Genomic DNA, 19640 nt, shown 5'->3' with positions numbered 1-19640 from the left:
GTTGTTATTTCCCCCATGCTTTCGTCTAGTCTAGTGCTGCAACCATTGAGCACCATGAACCTCAGCTTCGATCTCTTGGAGCTCTTGCTGCAACTCACGCTCAATGGTCAGAGCGCGCTCGCGCAGAGCCCAGTCCTTGTCGCGGTATTCCAGACGCAGAAACTTGCCAAGCCCACTAAGCAGTCGCTTATGCGACTCCCGGAAAACGTGCTCGCCTTCCTGGTGTTGCGCTGTGAGTGCTGCAAGTAATGGCTTGCTTGACGAGTCCAGCGTTGATGAGGCGCAGCGATCCAGTCCGCGACCAAGCGAAAACTCCAAACCAAACGCGTTGCTCTCTTGCGGGGGTGGAGACGTAGGGGTCACCGGATAGGCATCGCTCCCGTCTACAAGCTGCTCGGCGTACGTGGGCGACGATGGAGCGGGCTGACCTTCGATGATCGGGTCGTCGTACAGATTGGTTCCCACTCCTCCAGCTGCATACTCCAACACTGAGAAGTCCCCGGACGAAAGGCTTGGACGTAGTCGCGTGGGTGACTTGCCCGGATTGTAGAAGCTGCGCGTAGTTGGTCGTCCACCTCGTCTTGGCGTTGTGGCGCCAGAGTCACCGCGTTTGCGACCAGATAGCGCGGAGTCGTCCACCGCGCGTGGACGTCGAAGTGATGACACGGACGAAATTGATGACTGAGTTGTCGCCGGCGTTTTAATTCGCACGGATTGGCGTGAGCTGGCTGGTGCACTGCTGCTTTGTGCAGCCGAAGCAGTACCCGACAGCGTAGAGAATGAGGGGTACTCAACCGCAGATTCCAGCCACGATCCGCCGTGCCACATAAAGCGATAGGTGATACCCAAGCACTCGAGCCGAGCAGCGCACAATGCCTTGAGCGAAGACACCAGTGCGTACAGAAACATCTCTGCGAGGTGACGGTCTGATAGCCCGAGGTCCTCCCTCTCCATTAACAGGCAGCTACGCTGGCCAGCGAGTGAGCTGTCACTTCCACTTCCTGCGACCTCGTTGCTTGGAAGGCGGGTTTCACCAGTGTCAAACACCATACCGGAAGCTTCGATGACACGCGATGCAGAGGGGAAACCACCGCTTCTAGCTGAAAAGAGCGAAGAAGCATCATGTCCTGCGCCCGAGATTTTACCTTCTTTAACTTGTGAAAGCCAACTGTGTGAGTCTGGCGTGGGCGGGCGAGCAAGTGGACACGCAGCAAGTTGGCTAGATGCCGCTAGCCACTTTGCTTGCCGTTGACCTAACTCGACAGCAAGTGCTTCGGCCGTCGCGGAAGATTCCCTCACTTGCTCAAGTAGCAGGTGCAGGGTCGTCTTGAAGGAGTCCTCAAGTTTGTCACTTTCGGAGCCAACGTCCAAATCGCTGAATTCGTCGTCGAGGCCGTACATGTCGTACGGTTCTTTCTCCCCGTTGGTGTGGGCCGCACTCAATTGCAAGGCTGCCGCCACACTTTTTCGATCGCTTAGGAACTGCTTGGCAACCGCCTGGCAGCGCGATCCGAGGTCCTGCGTGAGCTTGAGAATGCTCAGCTTGTCTTTGAAGTAGCTCACTTTCTGCGATACTCGCTCCATCACTCGGTGGCGGTGTGTTGACCGCAGTTTTTCAAGTTGTTCATCCGTAAGCCCTGAGCAGATAATAATCACAAGTATGTTAAGCTTCAGCCGATTTCGGACAAATTTGATCAAGCAGACCGACCGTACATGGAATAGTGAGGTCGTCCTTGAAGACAAGCGAGAAGACTCCGTCTGCATCGATGCAGCTGCGCTCACTGACTCGCAAGTACTCCTCAGCTTCAGCAGCAGTTTTTGCATGAAATAAAGTTTCTTCGGCGCGAAACAGCAATGCAAGGCCAACTCCATAGAAAACCAGCACGCCGCGAATGAAAAATGCGTCCCATATCCGCAGCACCTGGAGCAAACCACTTTTAGTGACTCGGCCTTCTGCGAATCAAGCACAGATCTCGTACCGTTGGGAGCGGGATTAGTGATGCAGTGAATAAACTCAGGAACCAGCGCTCGATTAGCCGACCCAGAGGGAATTCCAGCGTTGATAGGTGGGAAGCCAGAGCCGGCAAGCGATCTTGCAGGAGGGCTGTAAAAGCGGCCACATCAATTTGCAAAGCTGGTCGGTAGCCGTGAAAGTAACCAGGGAGTAGTGAATCAATTATGCTGCAAAGGGTGAAGGTGAAAATATTCCGTTAGCACATTGTTTTGCTTTGCAATTGCATAGACCCCAACTACCCCGTACCTGTTGATGATCCAGAATGCGCTCTCTTCCTCGACATACGCCAGCAGTAGGCAGGATACGCGCCACGGGAATGGATGCGAATACGGACTGCGTGCATCAAGCATGAACAAACAGGAGCACAGATTAGAGAATAACACCGGCCATATCCAAGAAATGAACTACAACTCCACAGCCAGCTTACTTGTAACGCGAACTTGCGATCAAGAGCCGACGACGAGCCGCTAACTCCCATTCTGCTGCAGGGTAGTCGCTGGGGTACACGTAATTGCCCATTTTGCCCTTTTCAAGCTGCTTCAGCGTATTGCGTGCAGACGCACGTTTACCAAATGGGTCGGGCCCAGCTTTAACTTCTTCAATCTCAATTTGCTCAGCGTCGTCATCGTCCATGGAGTCGCGCTCGTCGTCATAAAATGATCCGCGGTCCTCGCTATACTGATCTGACGGGTTTGACGCGTCCGAGACGGCGCGACCAAAGCGACCTGTTAGATTATGTAGCTCGCTTGGGCGCACACTGACTGCCACATGCCCGCTTTCTTGGAGTGCCAAAGCACAGAGACGCGAGAAAAGCATTTGGTTCTCTGGCGTATCCATCTTTGTTGCGTCAATAGACGTAGAGCACATTTCATAAATCGCATGCTTCTTTGCCGTCGGGGACTTGAAGCCAGCTCTTGTTGAATCTCGTGAAGGCATCCGGAAGACATTAGATGACTTAGACGCACTGCGAATAGCATGCTTGAGCTCGACGCGGCGCTGGAGATCGGTGGCACCTGAAAAGCCTTTCCATAACTGGCCTCGCAACTCGTCAGGGATTCCAGCACGAACCGCTGATATAATCTGTAACCCGTGCAGAAGAAGAAACAAGCTTGTGAACAGTGAAGAGAGTGTCGAGATGCAGGACTAATTTGCTTACCTCTGTCGTCAGTCCATATTTTCCCGTCGCAATACATTTTTCTAGTTGCGTATACTTCGTTTCCGCATGCCCCTGCAGCAATAACTGCAGCCACTTTTTGGAGCTCGGGGTGAGCTCGGCTTTCCTCGTAGTAACTCCAGCCCCAGAGGAGCCTGGCCCACCTTTGCCCCCGCCACCAAGACCTCCCCCTGATTCATCGTGGTCATCCTCAAGTTTCAATACAAACATCTTCGATGGAGGCGTGGCGATCCAAATCAAGCACGTCTCCCGCTCGAGCGCCGGCATTTTCCCGAACTTAAACATGCCCCCATCCTTTTTCCTCTCCTCCATAAGCTGCTCCCCTGTAACTCGAACCGTAGGAGCGTGTCGAACATCCACGCGACCCTGCAGCTCGCTCAATGTGTCATCTCGGAAGTAAAGCAAGTCGCCCGAGGTCAGGAACACGAAGAAATGCCGCTTCCAGTACGTCATGATGCTCTTGGGGCTGTGCACATTGCGCTCTCGCCGCTTTGCCATCCACCCGGAATGAAGAACATCCACCGTAGGGTAAAACGCCGACAGCGACGCCAGCAATGATAGTCCCTGCTGTGACTCACTCGATCTGGGAGTAAATAAAAAATAGGGAAAATATCAGCAACACTCTCCACCATATTACTTCGTAAAATAGCAGCATACCCGCCCCACTCTCGGCCATTGTGAAAAGCCAGCAAGTGCACATGCTACCACAACATCAAAACAGTCAACGACACAATAAGAGGTGCATCCGCCACCTCCCATAGGGAAAAAACTTCGACGTACAAGAGGCGTCAGCACTGCAAACTTCTGGTCGTAGGCCCCCGGCCTCGAATCGTTCGTGTCCGAGCGGTTCTAATCCATCCAAATAATTAGCAAAATGCGTTAGCCTACCAACAACAACCGGTGATATCTAATAAAGACGCGCACAAATTTCATGGGTTTGCGGCCGGCCGTGGGCACCGGCGTGAAGCAGCAGATGCCCGTGGCGTCCGTCATGGAGATGACTCCCTTGGGCGTGGACATGAGCAGCGTGTTGACGTCCTTGAACGCGTCGTAGTGGCGCAGCTCCTTCATGCCGTTGGCCGTGGACAGGAACACGAAGTAGCGCTTGCGCCAGCGCTTGCTGAAGCGCCCGAGCTTCTTGAGCCAGCCGTGCCAGAGCACGGTCACGCCCTGCAGACTGTGGAAGCCTGACGGGTTGGAGCTGCGAGCGAGCGAGTGGGGGAGAAGAAGGAGCAGGAGGAGAAGGTGTTAGGGGGGAGCACGAGGGCAGGCCTAGGCTACGCTAGGTGACGTACTTGCTGCGGCCCTTCTGCATCCTTTTCCGCCGCGGCTCCTTATTAGTCGATCGATCGATCGATCCACCGCTACGAGCTGTAGGTAAAGTGAAGGCACGATTTGCACGACGTTACTGCGCCTGTTATTGGGGCCTCTATTAGGGGTGGGTAAATGTGGTGTGGCGTACACAGAATGAAGCACTTCAACATGGCGAGGTCGGTTGTGATGCCGTCTTGCATCGGAGTTTTATAATAACTGCGGGGACCGATGCCAGTGGACGTACATGTATTCGCAGCTACTGACACATGCATGTATCGGAAAGTAGAAGCGAGTCTGGTTAGGAGCTAAACCTGCAAGAATTCGCGTGGGATCGTCACTTAACGAGCGTACAGATACGGTAGCGACGTCCGCAAAAGTTTTTACTTCTCTTCTGTCCTGCATTAACCTCCCCACGATACAAAACTGCCCCCCCAATACTTTTTTATCTCAGAAGCGTCGGAGGCTCCGGAAGCCACCACGACGCAGGTAGTAGTAGTACACGCCGCCGATAAAGGCGCCGCTGAGGTGCGCGACGTGTCCGATGCCGTCCTGCCTGTCCGTCACGAACGAGTACGCGTCCTTGAAGATGAACAGCGAGCCGGCCAGCCACGCGGGCATGGGCACGATGCCGAAGATCAGCAGCGTCCCGTGCGGGAACAGCAGGATGCTCATGGCCGTGATGCCGTTCACGGCTCCGCTGGCGCCGAGGTTGTAGCTCAGGCGGCCGGACAGGTGCTGCTCAAACACGGCGGCCGCGGACGACAGCACGCCGCTGGCCAGGTACAGCCCGAGGAACTTGCGGTGGCCCAGCACGTCGCACATCTGCCGGCCGAAGAAGTAGAGCCCCAGCATGTTGGCGCCCAGGTGGCCCAGCGTGGCCTGGCTGAACATGGCCGTCAGCAGCGTGTAGTAGCGCCCCTCCTGCAGGTGCTGCGTGGACGTGGTGAAGTGCGTGAGCATCGTGCGCATGGACGGCTTGAAGCTGCGCAGCCGCTGCGCCGGGTGCCGCGGCGAAGGCGCCTGCGCGCGCAGCCACGCCATGGTGGTCACGGCGTTGACGGAGATGAGCCCCAGCACCACCACGTCGCCCGACACGGCGCGGCTCTGGCGACGGCTCCTGGCGCGGTAATGGTACTGGGTGCGCGCTTCCTGCCAGTGACTTTGTGGCGGGGCACCCGGGAGGCGGGTGCGGGGCGCGGAGCCCGCGAAGCTGCGTAGAGGCCGCGCACCCAGCAGCGCCGTCCTCAACATTGCCGGATTGAAAGATCTCCAGAAATGTAAAATCACTGTTTTTACCGGAAATGTGAGTTTCGAGAAGTTTGGTTACAGTTTCTCCATGCTATTCATCGAACACTGCTAATAAGTGTTGCGGGGGATTGGTTTTCGTGCCTCGGCGAAGTATGCTTCCATCTTGGAGCACTTCGATCAGCATCGCTAGATGTACTTCACAAGATTCCACCAAGGGCAGCATCATTGGGCTTTTGTGGATTTTCACGATGTTGACGCATGATGCTGCATGAGCTGAGCCCGAGTTTGCTGTAAAACGTCGAGAACTGCTGGCGACAGGGTCACATTGTTCTGCGCCCAGTAGCGCTCCAGCGTTGTCTGAGCGTGCAGGACGACTTCGGGGGAGATGGATAATTCTTGCTGCACCGGGGATATAATGCCTCGAAGGTCTGCATCTGTTGAGCTGTTCTCCTCGTTGGGCGATGAGCAGCACTCTGTGGAGCCCTTTTCTTGCTGTGTAGATGGTGGGCTATCGACCGTGGTGGTGATATGCTTGACTTGTTGTTGCGGGACGACGGGGTGGGCCAGCTCCGCAACGCATAAGTAAGTACCCTGGGCTTTGTCAAGGCCGAGGCAGGCAAATTTGCCCGCACTCACGCATGTGATCGGAACACCGCAAGATTCTGCCTCTAGACTCAGAACTTGTATCGCTTCCTCCAGCTTTGCCAGCTCCTCGCTGATGGCAATTGAAATGCACGCATCTGCCTCGATAAAAGTCGAACCTGCTTGAGTGGGGAGGATCCGAGCTTTCTGCCAGCAGCTAACTACCAGCTTTGAGCTTAAGCCAACCAATTGCCAGGCTGTCGTCGCTAACCCCATCGTGTCTGTGGTGCCTAACTCAAACAGTTCGGCCGCTTGAATAATTCCGTCATTATCGTTATGGAGCTTGTGTACGGCCCGATTCACCAGTAGCTCCCGGTACTTCGTCTGAAAGATTCTCGTAAGCCCAATGCTGCCCGGTTGAACATGGCTTGCCACTGCTGGTGGCACGAGTCGTAGGCAGATATTAGAAAACACGGTTGCTTCTTCAATCATTATTTCACGAGACTTGGGTACAAGCAGCAGCACATGTCGATTCGCGTCGACGAGCAGCTGATTTCTAGACTGCAGCCAAGCCTGGAAAATACTCAAAGCCTTGCACTCGGCGCGAGTACTAGCATAATCTTTAGAAGTAAGAGCCTGCTCGTCCCCACTGTCATCGTCTTGCTCGATAAAGAACGGTTCCAAATGCTCCGTCCCCGCTGCATTCACAACCAGCCCGACTGAGATCCCGGTTCGCTTCCTGCTTTTGCTGGTACCATCCACACCCTTGATTGGACTACACTCGAGGTATATTGTCGTCATCCCCACACTCCACACGTCATCCAAAGAACGGCTCACCTCCGCATCACCATTGCCAGTATCATTACCAGCTAGAAACACCGCAATATCGTCTCGAATGCTGCCCCGTTCTGCCTCCACATCCACCTCGGCAGAGCTCACCAATGCGTCACTATGTCGTCGACTCAACTTCAATCCATGTCGCGTCTGGAACTGCTCAGCCATCCATTCGACAGCTCCAGTCTGTCCGACTCGGGCACCCCCAACTTGTCATAGATCTGTCGAGCAGTTGATTTAACCCCCTTCCCTGATAGTCGACTCCTTTGCGTCGCATCAAGCTGCTCCAGCCACGAGGCCAAGCACTTTTCAAGCTCTGGATGCTTCAGACTCTTCTAGCATTGCGCCTGCAATTGTGAACTGCATCACTCGCCACGGACTTCGATTGCGCCTCTCGAATCTTCGCCTCTGCAGCGAGCCAGCGACTGATTGTCCCTTGGTTCAGCTTGGCATAGCGTGACAGTGCTCGGAAATGGGCTGCAGTGGCCTTCTGGTTGCGCCCATTGGCGTGGTACCAATTGAGCACTGCCACCTTCTCGCTTGGAGCGAGTTGGGGGCGTCTTGAGGCCGCACAAACGGCGCTGGCGGGCTCATTGGACTCTGGCTGTGTCAAGCGACCGATGGAGCCGGGGCTGCTATGAGGTCTGTGGGGCGCTATCAACGGTGCCGGGGTATCCACGTCGGGGCTGGTCAAGCGCTGCTTCTTCGACGGCATTTGGCCTGTTTTTGGAGTATGGTGTCACTATGGTCAGTGTAAGATATGCGATAGATTCCTACCAAAGTCGATCAGCTTTGGCATCTTGCTTTAAAAAAATAATGGTCCGATTCCTCCGACACGGACTTTATCATACAAAGTAATTCGTGAAAAACGATGCGTCACAATAGGCGGTGTTTTGTTGGTATATATGTATATTTGAGGATCTTGCAGCTGAACGAGAAGTCGCGTCTCACCAAGCACGTCATGGGCGGTGAAGATAATGCGGACACATCGCCAGTGTATCAATCGCGTCTGCGAGCCAAGAAAGAAGAGAGGATGCAGCAGAGGCAGATTGAGCGAGAGCTGTCGCGCTCTCCTGGGTCGCACGGATTCGAGATCAACACGAAAGCTGCGACGGTAGGGCATTTTTGAGTTTACCCGCCATGATCCTAACTACATTGCCGGTCCGGTTAACGGCACTTTCCACTTTAGAAAGGACCAGAGAGCTCATTCCGGGGCGCTTCATCTCGAGGCAATGCGCAACGGCTGACCGTTGTGGATTCCAGTGAAGATGTGGCGAAGCGTCGAGAGCGAGCAGAAGCAAGGAAGCGAGTCATCGACTACCACGGAAGCATCTGGGATGCTGTGGACAATAACGAGCTGGAAATGGTGCGGAACTACTTCATGGTCGAAGGTGCTCACACCTTGCTGCGTCGGCGACACCCGGATGCAGAGCAGGGTGGTCGCACCTTGTTGCATTGTGCGGCGTGGTAAGAACAATTTATAGCACACGGTGAAAAGAGCTGCTGACTTGTGTATTGCTGACAAAAGGCACGGATACAAGGCGATCGTGGAGCTCATTTTGGCCACCAAGTGCGACGTCGACGTCGTGGATAGTGTATGTTCTAAAGTAGCGTTGTCGAGGCTGCTCTAAATGACTATTTACCTGATGCTGGCTGACAGGTTGCTAGCAAGACAACCGCCCTCATTGAAGCTGCTCGTGCAGGACATGCGGATATGTGCGTATTATTGCTTCGACACGGGGCGAGCCCAAGATACCGCGATAGCTACGTAAGTTGTGCGCAGCACTGCATTCGTGAAATCTTACATTGAAATTGTTGACCAAGTAAGCTGGTCGCGCACTACGAAGGGTGATACGGCATTCCACTGGGCGGGGCGCCAAGGACACGGAACAGTGCTGATGCAAATGGCCCTCGAGCAGGAGCGTTTGGAACCTGGATCGTCGTCTGCGCTCTGGGTTATGAAGGTGCGTGCCCCATTCAAAATAATAAGTACATTCAAAATAATAAGAACCGAGAAGTATGGCAGGGTATCTAACGGATGTATATGGGCTGAAGTAGAATTTCAAGGGGCGCACTGTCGTCGATATTATCCAAACTAGGGCGTTCATTGTCCCGCTACTCCAGAAACGACTGGGTAGCTCATTTACCAGAGCTTTGGAGTCCGCACAGGGCAAACGCAGATCTCGCTTCCCCGTCAGAGTAAGCGCTTCTCCTGTCTGAGCATTTCGCTTAATTTTTTTTATTTTTTCTAACTATCTCTTCTCATGGCACGACAGGCTGCAGTAATAGGAACGAGGAAGTCCGTCCTGATGCGTGCAAACAGTCGACCTGGCCAGCCTTCAAGCGATTTGACATCGCAAAATGAACCGCTCGAATCTACGGTAGCAACGCTTAGCGGAGTCGATGAGCTCGGGTTGGATGTCTCGTCGTTCACCTATCGATCCCGCGGAGCTTCAACTAGCAGATAACTTCAAAGCCAAATACTGCGATTGCTCTTTTATTTCTCGCAAAAAATAGCGTCCTCGAAAAACTTCATCTTCGTTTTCTTATGCATCGTGGATTCGGGTACACGTTGTAGACTACAACTTGTAGTAGAACAGAACTGGGACCGGGTACGAGACCTCATTTCCCAATCTACGCAATAAGAACCATGGAGGGGTTCATCTTAACCGTGTCGTCGGACGACCAGCACCGGCACTTCCAAAAGAAGAAAAACCAAGAGTGGCGAAATCTGTTTGTCAAGCTCGACGATATCTCTGCCAGATTGATCGCGTTTACTGATCGATCGCAGTACGAGGTCTGCTGGAGCCTGCAACTCGTGGGAGCTGACATCTCGACCCCCGTGCCTGGAGAACCTACTTACGGCGTCGACGTCGATACCGCACCCTACTGCTTTTACGTGCGCGAAACAAGCGTAGTCAAGGACTGCACGCACTACTTTTCAGCTGCAGACGACTCGACGAAGAAAGCGTGGGTCAAAGCTCTTTCTCAGATCGCGCGTGACGGACCTCGTGCACCGCGCTTTGCTGTCTCACAAGCTGAAAATGAGTTCGAGTTCCACGCTCGCGTCGTGAAGTTTCGACCCCATGTTGACGGGACCCACGCAGTACGTATTCAGCGTGACAGCCGTGCCAGCTGACTATTATGTTCTAACCATTTTTAAACGCAGGAATATATGATCACTTGTTCGTGCCAAGTGAGAAAGATGGTTGCTCGCCGCCTCATGAAGGAGTGGAGTCTCTGGCGACGCTTCTCCGAGTTCGAAGACCTGTACCAGTGCGATAATGGCGTTACTGGGCTTCGTACTGAGTGTAATAGCTACTGACTGACATGAAATCGTACGTTGCAGAGTGCTGAAGAAATCCATGGGACCACAAATGGAAGGGATTGTCCTGGTCAAGCACAAACGCGATGCCTTTCGAAGTGTGCTAGGCAAGGCCTTCGACCCCGAGTTCCTTGAAGAGCGCCGTGTGGTGTTAGACGCGTTCGTGTCGAACATCTGCAAGATCAGGACTGCTGTCGACTTTTTCAAACACCACTCGGATCCACACCTCAAGGTGATACTCACTGCAAAACTAGCTACCGATAATGCCTTCTTCTGATGTGAGTTTGGCGTACGCAGGCATTTTTCCAGTTTGATGACAACTGTGAGGACGTGGTACGTGACAATGGTTCCCATAGCTGTCGAAGCAAGTATTCGTGCACTTGTACTGATTGTATTGCCCTTGCTGGACCGCATTCACAGGATCAAAGCCCGCGCAAGACGAAAGGAAGCCGCAGCCGATCCAAAGCCAAATCAGCCGAAGACAGAGAGACAACGCGAGTGCCTTCTGTGTCGAGAGCGTCGGACGTCGAAGAAGGCAGAAAGTCGGCGCACTCGCGGGCGAGCGCAGCTAGTGATGCTGCTTCGGATGTTGGCTCAAGTCGATCGAAGGGCTCTAGGAGCAGAACTGGTCGCAGTGATACTGATGGGCGCAGAACGTCTTCACAAGCCTCAACGTCTTCCAGAACTTCTTCACGAACTTCAGATACCCATGGAGACGACGATGATGTCTCAAGTCACCACCGCCACCACCGCCGCGAGCACCGCAAGAAAAGCGGCGATGCAGATGAAAAGGAGCGATCGAGCACAGGGATGAAGGACAGGCCTAAGAGCGGCAAGCAAGACCCAACAACCGTCTATGGGTCAGCCGAGGCAGAAGTCCGCCTCGCCGACCCAACAGTGTAACAGCACAAAGAATGCACCAGAAGATATACTACGGCACGGAGTTCATTTGAGGCATCCACATGAGGGGTAACTGGAGTCGCCTATTGGAGCCCGCTACCTTGACTACTGGCTTTTGTCGGCGTGCTTGATCGAGAAGACTAAGGCGCACACAGCACAATCATTAATACTTCAATATACGGGTACTTCCAGCCATGAAACAACACGCATCCATACCCGACGGCGTACAGATCCTCCGAAAACAGGCTTCATGTAGCGTTCATCAATCTATAGAATGACAAAAGCAAAATATTGTAAGTCCCGGCAAAACTTCGATGTGGGGGGGGGGGGGGGGGTGAGACTTACGTTACTCCAGAATGAATGCAAGGCACTTTTTTCTTCTTGGCGGCCAGCAAATACGGGGTGGTTGCGAACATCTTCATCGTCATCGTGATCCGAGATCTAATAGACGCGTACAATACTCATAAGACACCGCGCTACAAAATATTCTGTTGAACAACTTACTGTTTCGTTGAGTAGGCCCTGCTCTTCGTCATCATTTTCTTCGCCAAGTTCGGAAGGATTCGGCTGATCACGCTATGTGCAGCACCAAATCAGAACTCCCTCAAAATCTCTTCCACGTACATGTACAAATTGCGGTAGGTTATTGCACTGACCTTTAGTTGCGTGTACGTAAGCAATGGCTCCGTCATTCCGCCGCAAATTATTGTCGTGAAAATACAAACTATCGATTGAGGCAAAGAGGTTAAACATATACTAGGACAATTCCGGGAGCCATGCATCTTACCGGACAGTGTGGTGGTGACATACAAGTCCTGGTTTGGTCCTGGCATATTCCTGCAAATGGTAAGCAAAGGTGAATCAACAGGAATGATTCTATCGATACATGTTGACGCAGGGGGGCGTACTGTGAAAGTGCAAAGGCGATGGCTCCACGAAGTCCTGCAAACCAGAGAACTACTTGCATCTTCGCCGGAATCTTCGTGGTCCGCCTGAAAACACAAGAAGTGATATGTATCAGCTTTCACAAATAACAAATATTACTTGATTCGCTCGGTGCTCGATGTACCCTTGGTTAGCGACCCAACTAAGCGGGAACGTGTTGAAGAGACGTGCCACCAAACAGATAATGATGGCGAGAAAAACGAAGGTGAAGTCCCATCGCCCAAATTGACCCGCACATACGCCCATACCCATGTACAGGAACACGAAAAACTCCGATACCAGAGCAAAACTCTTGAAAATGTGTTCAGCTGTCACTTGCGACGGCTTGGACAGGTTGTACGAGTTGTAGTGCGCCATGATGATACCACAAAAGAAGAGTGACATGATGCCAGACAGCTTCATGACTTCCGCGAGAGCGTAGGATCCATACGCATATAGAAACAGAAGTGTGATTTCGTACGCAGGATATCCCTTGATGTTTGAGTTCTTGCACATGTACGAGCATGCGAGACTATTTTCCATGCATATAATATATCCAGTCAATACTTAAGAGATGACATATATAGCGAGATTGACCGTACCCGGTGAAGACGCCGCAAGCAACTGAGCCCAACGAGATCAGCGTGAACTCAATCATCAAGGAGGCTGCAGCTCCTGACGTGAACTCACTCTGGGATTCCTCAAACTGACAGGGAAGCAGCACATTTACGTTAGTACCGATGGGGCAAGATACTATTCAGCAACCATCTCTACACTACCTTCAAAAAGGTGTTAAACAGCACAATAGCTACGGCATCATTCAACACACTTTCACCAAACACAAGGCTGTACAGCAGTGGATCCAGATTCAGCTCTGGGTTCCCCAAGATCGAAAGTGTAGCCACCGGGTCAACTGCTGAGATCAACGCCCCGAACAACAGTGCTTCCAGAGGTGACGACGTGTCAATCGAAATCCAGCCCAGCTAGGGAAAAAAATACCACCACATCATAAGTCAGGCTATTGGTCAAGAATCTATCCGTGCACATGTGATCGCACACTGCAACTTTACCTGTCCCGCATAATACGTTAGGTAACCAATAACGAACGTCGACACGACTGTTCCCAACACGGCGTACAGCAGAATCGTACTGCAGACACCGAGTTAGTTAGTTTCCCACTCGAAAGGGCAACATACATTCGTCAACTAATCAGCAAGCTAACCGTACTTGAAATTGTCGAAGAAGCGTTTCTACATCAGGAAAATCGACCAACCGAGCTGAATTAGATACCATCAGACCCACAATCCATGGAGCGTAAACACATTTCCCACCCGGTGTAGCGAGTACCCCGCTTCGAAGATGATCGGGGGCAGCAGTAAGAAATAAAAGAGTATTTTCTAGCCAGACACCAAAAGCACAGCAGGTTAATCAGAGCCCCACAAAGCGCCTCAACCTTCCAGCTTATCCTACGTTGAAGCGGAGGAACTCCATCTCCTTGCGACTCGGGTAGAACAATCGAGCACTGCCCAACAACAATACCGACAGCAAAACTCTTGTTAGCAGGCAAACACAATTGTCAAAGGCATTTCATGTAGCAATAGCAGTTGTGTCGCACCAGGCTCCGACGATCATCCCCACGAGCATGGCGGCCCCCGACTCCGGCAGGTAGTAGAAGCGATACTCCTTGATCAGGTACGCGCACACAATGCACACGCCCAGGATGACCACCTGCATCAATACAAAAACAGCAATGCCAGATATTAGACTCATCGTATCGTGCACCACTGACTCAGCGGTAATGACGCACAAACAGCAGCGTGTTGAGGGCTCCGAACTCGTGCAGCCCTTCGCCCGCCGCTTTCTCTGCGAATCCACACCAGCCAAGCAGCGCACAGCTCCGTCAGCATATCGACTACACGTCCGACACAAATCCTCTGGCGTAGAAGGCGCCATCGCCTCCATGTGTGTGCTTAAATGCACGCACCCATTAGCTCCAAGTTGGTCATCTTACGTCGCCCCAAAACGTTGAACAGGCCGCGCCGTCTGACGTGGTGCACACAGTCTTTGCGTGTCGTACACAACGCACCACAGCGCCATTTCGCCCAAGTGAAGATGGCGCAGCAGCTGGCCGCGTGCGCGCGGCAGCTCTTCGAGGGCGCGTCGGGCAGCGCCGAGCAGCGCGCCGCCAACGCGTGGCTCATGCAGTTCCAGGCGCGCGAGGAGGCGTGGCAGGCGGCGCTGCAGCTGCTGGAGCGGCCTGTGCGCGACCCGGCGACGCAGCAGGGCGCGCCGGAGCTGGTGGCGATGCAGATCCTGCGCCTCAAGACGCAGCAGGATTGGACGAAAATCAGCGCCCAGCAGCAACAAGTTGTGCGGCAGGTGCGTTTGTGGAGCTACGTCATTATGAGGAGTGATGGTCAGCGCAAGTTGAAGTGGGTGACGAACAAGTTGCCGTTGCCGTGAGACAGACGCTGCTGCAGCTGCTGGAGATGACGTGCGTCGACGCTGACGGCGGCCTGTCACCCGTGAGCTGCCGCCTCGCCTGCGTGACGCTGGCGGACGTTGTGGTCAAGTCGTGCAGACTCTGGTCCAGCTGGAAGAGCGACGTGCAGCGGCTCGTGGACGCGGGGACGGCCGCGCAGAGGCAGCAGAAGGGAGCGGCAGTGGTGAGACCCTCGCCAACAGAGCTGTGTGAGCGGTGTTTGGTGCTAATGATGACGACGTTGCGGTGCAGTTGGCAGAGATTCTGGGGGCCATTCCGCTGCAGATTCTGATGTCCGAGAACCTCTGGGCCGCGGAGGAGACGCAGGAGGTGCTGGCGGGATTCCAGGCGGAAGGAGGAGAAGTTATGACAGCTGTGCAGATGATCCTCACGAGCATGTACGGTTTTGCGGTGGGAACTATAGTGCCGAAATTGTGGGTGTTTAGTGTTGTTGTTGTTGCAGACCTGAGGAGAGGAGCAGCGCTCTGCGCTGCTTAGAAGGGTGGGGTGTGGGCTGCGTTCCGACCCACGAGACATTTGGCTTGACCGCCGCGCAGCTTTTTTCTAGGTAACGTCGTGTTTGACTGGATGAGCTCGAGTTCGATATGAAGCTAACAGCGTGCTTGCTGATTGCGTAGCGGATTGATGGAGATGTTGCTCAGCATTGTGACCAATGACAACGAAGACCACGCACAGGTAACTATCATCCTTAGTTTTGCTCAGTGGTGCGACTTCCTGTATCTGCATTGTCGTCTGACAGTTTTGCTCGTAGTTGGCTGCAGGGATCATCGCCGACTCCTTTGTGCATGCTGCATCTGCACCAGTCTCCCAAAGTATGACGGCCGCCGTCCTTCATGTGGGACAATGTTTGGTTGATGCAATTCCGGTTTTTCATTCGAGCATCCAGTACCCAAGTGGAGGAATGATGACGAAGGAGCAGCAGACAACCGCTTGCAGGGGTATTTCCCAAATTGTGTGCTCTTTAGCGATGAATCACGCGAGTGTCCTATTCTCAAGCCACGTGACAGACACTCAAGGAGCATCTGAGCAGCACCGGCTTCTCTCTATTAATTTCCTGGAGCTGCTGCTCGCATGCTCCTCGTTCAATGACATCGATGTGGTCCAACCCACGCTGGAGATCTGGTTCTTCTTTCTCGAAGACAACGATTCAGCTCAAAATGAGGTTTCATGGAAGCTCTTAGATGCTACAGGCCAAGAGCATATTGTTAGTGTATTGTCACGTCTGGTTAATGCTCTGATTGAGCGGTGCAAGTACCCGCAATGGTTTATTGAAAGACACGAAGTCGTAAGTGACGACCCCGTAATCGAAGCGATTGGTGGCTTCCGCAGGTAAGCGATGCTTTCAGTATTTGCTGCGACGGTTGTAGTATTACACTAACGCGTGTTTTGATTGCCATGCTAACTACAGGGAAATTGCCGATACGATGCTAAGTCTATTTTCCAAATGGCCTGGTGCTCCCGGGAAACCTAGTGGCGATTATGTCTCGTGTGTGAAGGGCATAAGTCAAATGCTTTTGGATTGCAAGGAGATCGCGCTGGTTGATGCGCTGCTCTTCTTGCTCTCGTATATGGTTGAGCTATTTGATGTTGTATCGTCGGATTCCGAGTCTGAGGACGATCCAGATTTGTTCCAGGCGCCGTCAACTGGTGGAATTGATATTCTATTGGGTGTGTTAGACGGCGCTGTCAACCTCCCAATGCACCCTCTCGTGATTAATGGTATTGCACGGTAAGTGACATTTCCTCCATGGCATAGGCAGACATTGTGCGCGCGACCTCACTTCGTGTTTCTTGCTCATAGATACCTGCGATCGCTCGGATCCTCTATTGCGTTACCAGCAGGTGTATATCTACGCGCGTCAATGATAATCTGCCAGGGCCTTCGGTTTGTGTCGTCTTTTCCGGTCGCGGTACAATCACTACTGCATAACAGTTCGTCCATAACGTAAGTTGTCCGCATTACTCGGATACCAAACTTGTCGCTCTTGACACAGCTAACAGATTTGATTTAATGAGCAGCAACTATACAACTGTCGAAGAGAGGGCACCACTTCTACAAGAACTGCTTCGTTTTTGCGTAAATCAAGATGTAAAGACTACCCTTGAAAGCGAAGGCGACTTGTTAGAAGTGACGTTCCGCGTTGCTAGCGATTTGTCAGACGCAGGTAAGCCCGCTGTTTACTCTGCTTTCGTGGTCTCCTGGTGCGACGGTTTCTTACTGGTGTCTTAAGCAGATTTTGGGACGCTTTGCTCTTCGATATTGTCAACTTTAACAGTTCGTGTGCAAAGTGGAAATCCCATCGAGGCCTCCAATAGCGTGTACATGCTAGGACGTGCTCTTGCAGGGGTCCAAAACGAGCATCACGGTTTCACGTTGATCAACCAGCTATGGACACTCGTTAGTGCTTCACTGTCGCAGCACAAAACGGAAGATGTTTGTCGTCACGCAGGGGTTCAGTTCTTCCTCAACGTAATTCCTCATCTACGGACAGACGATGCTCATCCGATCGAAACGCAGATACTAGATGTCTGCTTATGGTGGTATAGTGAAGGTGTCGCTCCCGATATTCTGACCTGCTGTTCTCGAATAATCTCGAGGCATCGTGGCAGACAAAGCTTTCAGGCGTCGGTCAACAATTTATTCGAGGTGAGGCAGATATTTGTTTTGTGGACGTGGCTTCACTCCTTACTCACCTGCATTATTCTGTTTTTGTAGCGTTTGCTGCCTTCTTTTCGCCTCAAATTGCACGCTGTCGCGGACCCCCGCTCGAATGAGGAAAAACTTGCAATGGAGGACTTCTTGTCGCATCATCGCGAAGCAGATAGATTGATTCCAGAGGTTGAGCAGTTCATGAAGCTGGCGCGAGAAGTCCTAGTCTCCTTTCCGCAAGTTTTGCTGGAAAAGCGTCCGAATGAGAATTCTACCCTGTTTTGGGTATGTTTGGAGTTGGCAACGAGGCTAGTGAAAGCGGACCACCAGGTAAGTTGTGTCATTGCCGTCGGTGGTATCCTTTGCTCCTAACAGATATTATCTCATATCTGGTTAATGTTAGATGCAGGAAATGTGCGATGCTGCGTGTGATTTCATATTAGATGCGATGCGCTGCCAGCCAGAGCCGATTCTGGAATGCATTAACGAATTTGCAACTGAAGTTGTGCGTGTCGTTCTAAGCTACCTGGGGCCCAAGAGGGAGCATTATCGAGTGCGAAGTATTTGGGACTTTCTGTTCCAGTGTCTGCACGCCCCGCAGATAGCAACGCAGATTCGAGGTACGTAATAGCAACAGCCGAATGTACCTAACCTGACGTACTGACACTCGTGCTGTTTGCTGTGTCGGGTTGTTGTATGTATAGGTGGCTTTCAAGCCGCAGTTTCTGCCGTAGTCGCTGAGGAAGGGGCACTACGTGCGCTCTTACCTATGGATGTGTCCCAACAACTGCCTGGGGAGCTACGCGTGCGCCGTCAGCGCCATCGCTTTCGGCAGTACTTTACTCAGCTTGGGAATATGGTGAGGGTGGAGAATCCCTAGAATTGGCTAATCAAAGTATCACCCAGCTCGGAAATGCGTCGAGAAAAATGCAACCGTGTCCTAGGAGAAAATAGCATACTTATGAAACAATTGGCGGGAACCCGGGTTCCCGCAAATGATACCGACCAAATCGCGAATTATTTATTTTATTTTCGGCCCCATATTGGTACCGTTGGGCAAGTTAAACCATCAAACCCAAGTGCTGTCGACGAATGACTACCACAAATCTGTCACCGGTACTGAGTAGACCCAATAACGTACTTTACCATGTCAAAGTCCACCTTATGTGAGCAGGAGGTTAGCGATGTGGCCGGAAAGCCCTCTACCGCTGTACCAGGGAAGAGTCTGGATTTTCTGGAGAGGCACAGGACGGGAGCGAAGACGAATTCACCTTCCGTTTCTCTACCGAGCTTAAGCTACGTTGAACGTAGGTCATAGACCAACACTCCAATACATTTGACCGGGAACCGGGGTCCCGATGGGTACCCGGGTTCCCGCCAATTGTTTCATATCATTAAGCGGTGGCAAAATGTTAATTGGCGTTGTCACAGTTTATCGATATGCATATGTATCGTGGGGGGGATATGAAGTGCAACTTCACTGAAGAAGACGTCACTACTTCGATATACTTGCAGTAATTGCTGTTGAAGCTATCCCGATGCCTACGTTGCTGACCTTTGCAGCGCAAACTTTATTACAAATTGGTTTTTGTGGAGTATTTTCAAATTGGTTTTCCTGGTAGTGCAACGGGGTACACGTTGTACGGACAGTCCAATATAGGGATTCCCCAGAGCGGACGGGAAAAGAGGAAGCTGCGGGGCGGGTGATGCCTCGAGGGTGCAGGCGCCGACAAGGAGAAACCAGGTAATATTTAATAAATAGCCAAGCGGCCCGTGGACTGAATCAGGTGGACACGTTTTTTTTCTTCTGCAGATTTCAATGCCAGCGTCGATGTCGATGAAGGGGAGCCAAGCTGCGGAAGGTGGCAACCTCGCGAGGCTTCAGACCTTACTGCAGCAAGTCGTGGATGTCAATAAGGAGGCAGCGCTGAGGAGGGCCGCTCGCGATGGTTATCTCGACGTTGTGCAGTACATCACGGGCCAACGTGGTGCAGATGTGAACACCCAGGACGTCGTCGGAGACACAGCGCTGATGAACGCCTCTCATTCGGGGCATCTGGACGTCGTGCGGTACCTCGTCCAAGTGTGTGACGCTCCTGTGAATACTGAGAATTACGATGGAGACCCAGCGCTGACGAAGGCCGCAGCCAATGGCCACGTTATTGTCGTGCG

The 19640-nt window shown here is 52.6% G+C and overlaps 8 protein-coding genes across 8 annotated transcripts; 3 read left to right on the top strand and 5 right to left on the bottom strand.

Annotated features, from left to right (window-relative positions):
• Positions 1-30: 30 nt before the first annotated feature.
• Positions 31-4259, bottom strand: PHYSODRAFT_497586 (hypothetical protein; the record flags this gene model as incomplete). The annotated part of the gene is made up of 9 exons (XM_009525185.1): positions 31-1637; positions 1714-1921; positions 1980-2181; positions 2261-2347; positions 2442-3094; positions 3171-3771; positions 3846-3889; positions 3969-4037; positions 4113-4259. The coding sequence occupies 9 exons, from the start codon at positions 4257-4259 to the stop codon at positions 31-33; spliced, it is 3618 nt and encodes a 1205-aa protein (XP_009523480.1).
• Positions 4260-4949: 690 nt separating this feature from the next.
• PHYSODRAFT_298749 (hypothetical protein) lies at positions 4950-5753 on the bottom strand (the record flags this gene model as incomplete). Its single annotated transcript, XM_009525184.1, has 1 exon — positions 4950-5753. The coding sequence occupies one exon, from the start codon at positions 5751-5753 to the stop codon at positions 4950-4952; it is 804 nt and encodes a 267-aa protein (XP_009523479.1).
• Positions 5754-5993: 240 nt separating this feature from the next.
• Positions 5994-7334, bottom strand: PHYSODRAFT_298748 (hypothetical protein; the record flags this gene model as incomplete). Its single annotated transcript, XM_009525183.1, has 1 exon — positions 5994-7334. The coding sequence occupies one exon, from the start codon at positions 7332-7334 to the stop codon at positions 5994-5996; it is 1341 nt and encodes a 446-aa protein (XP_009523478.1).
• A 157-nt stretch (positions 7335-7491) lies between these two features.
• On the bottom strand, positions 7492-7881 carry PHYSODRAFT_298747 (hypothetical protein; the record flags this gene model as incomplete). The annotated part of the gene is made up of 1 exon (XM_009525182.1): positions 7492-7881. The coding sequence occupies one exon, from the start codon at positions 7879-7881 to the stop codon at positions 7492-7494; it is 390 nt and encodes a 129-aa protein (XP_009523477.1).
• Positions 7882-8127: 246 nt separating this feature from the next.
• On the top strand, positions 8128-8767 carry PHYSODRAFT_439671 (hypothetical protein; the record flags this gene model as incomplete). Its single annotated transcript, XM_009525181.1, has 3 exons — positions 8128-8228; positions 8370-8633; positions 8695-8767. Coding segments are annotated over 3 exons (438 nt in total), but the record flags the coding sequence as incomplete, so codon positions are not given.
• A 1541-nt stretch (positions 8768-10308) lies between these two features.
• Positions 10309-14049, bottom strand: PHYSODRAFT_492998 (hypothetical protein; the record flags this gene model as incomplete). Its single annotated transcript, XM_009525180.1, has 13 exons — positions 10309-10491; positions 11608-11658; positions 11896-11967; positions 12048-12115; positions 12179-12228; positions 12300-12383; positions 12461-12847; positions 12918-13021; positions 13095-13298; positions 13386-13464; positions 13543-13565; positions 13786-13837; positions 13931-14049. The coding sequence occupies 13 exons, from the start codon at positions 14047-14049 to the stop codon at positions 10309-10311; spliced, it is 1476 nt and encodes a 491-aa protein (XP_009523475.1).
• Positions 14050-14427: 378 nt separating this feature from the next.
• Positions 14428-16151, top strand: PHYSODRAFT_313282 (hypothetical protein; the record flags this gene model as incomplete). The annotated part of the gene is made up of 6 exons (XM_009525179.1): positions 14428-14694; positions 14784-14981; positions 15050-15208; positions 15271-15365; positions 15436-15493; positions 15570-16151. 6 exons carry the CDS (start codon positions 14428-14430, stop codon positions 16149-16151), a joined length of 1359 nt encoding a protein of 452 aa, XP_009523474.1.
• A 91-nt stretch (positions 16152-16242) lies between these two features.
• Positions 16243-18348, top strand: PHYSODRAFT_496225 (hypothetical protein; the record flags this gene model as incomplete). The annotated part of the gene is made up of 7 exons (XM_009525178.1): positions 16243-16547; positions 16620-16763; positions 16838-16983; positions 17050-17465; positions 17535-17798; positions 17872-18088; positions 18173-18348. The coding sequence occupies 7 exons, from the start codon at positions 16243-16245 to the stop codon at positions 18346-18348; spliced, it is 1668 nt and encodes a 555-aa protein (XP_009523473.1).
• Between the last annotated feature and the right edge of the window lie 1292 nt (positions 18349-19640).

The sequence above is a fragment of the Phytophthora sojae genome, assembly GCF_000149755.1.
Source record: "Phytophthora sojae unplaced genomic scaffold PHYSOscaffold_3, whole genome shotgun sequence".
NCBI lineage: Eukaryota > Oomycota > Peronosporomycetes > Peronosporales > Peronosporaceae > Phytophthora > Phytophthora sojae.
The sequence above is the reverse complement of the archived record's forward strand: the minus strand, read 5'-3'. Positions and strand labels throughout refer to the sequence as shown.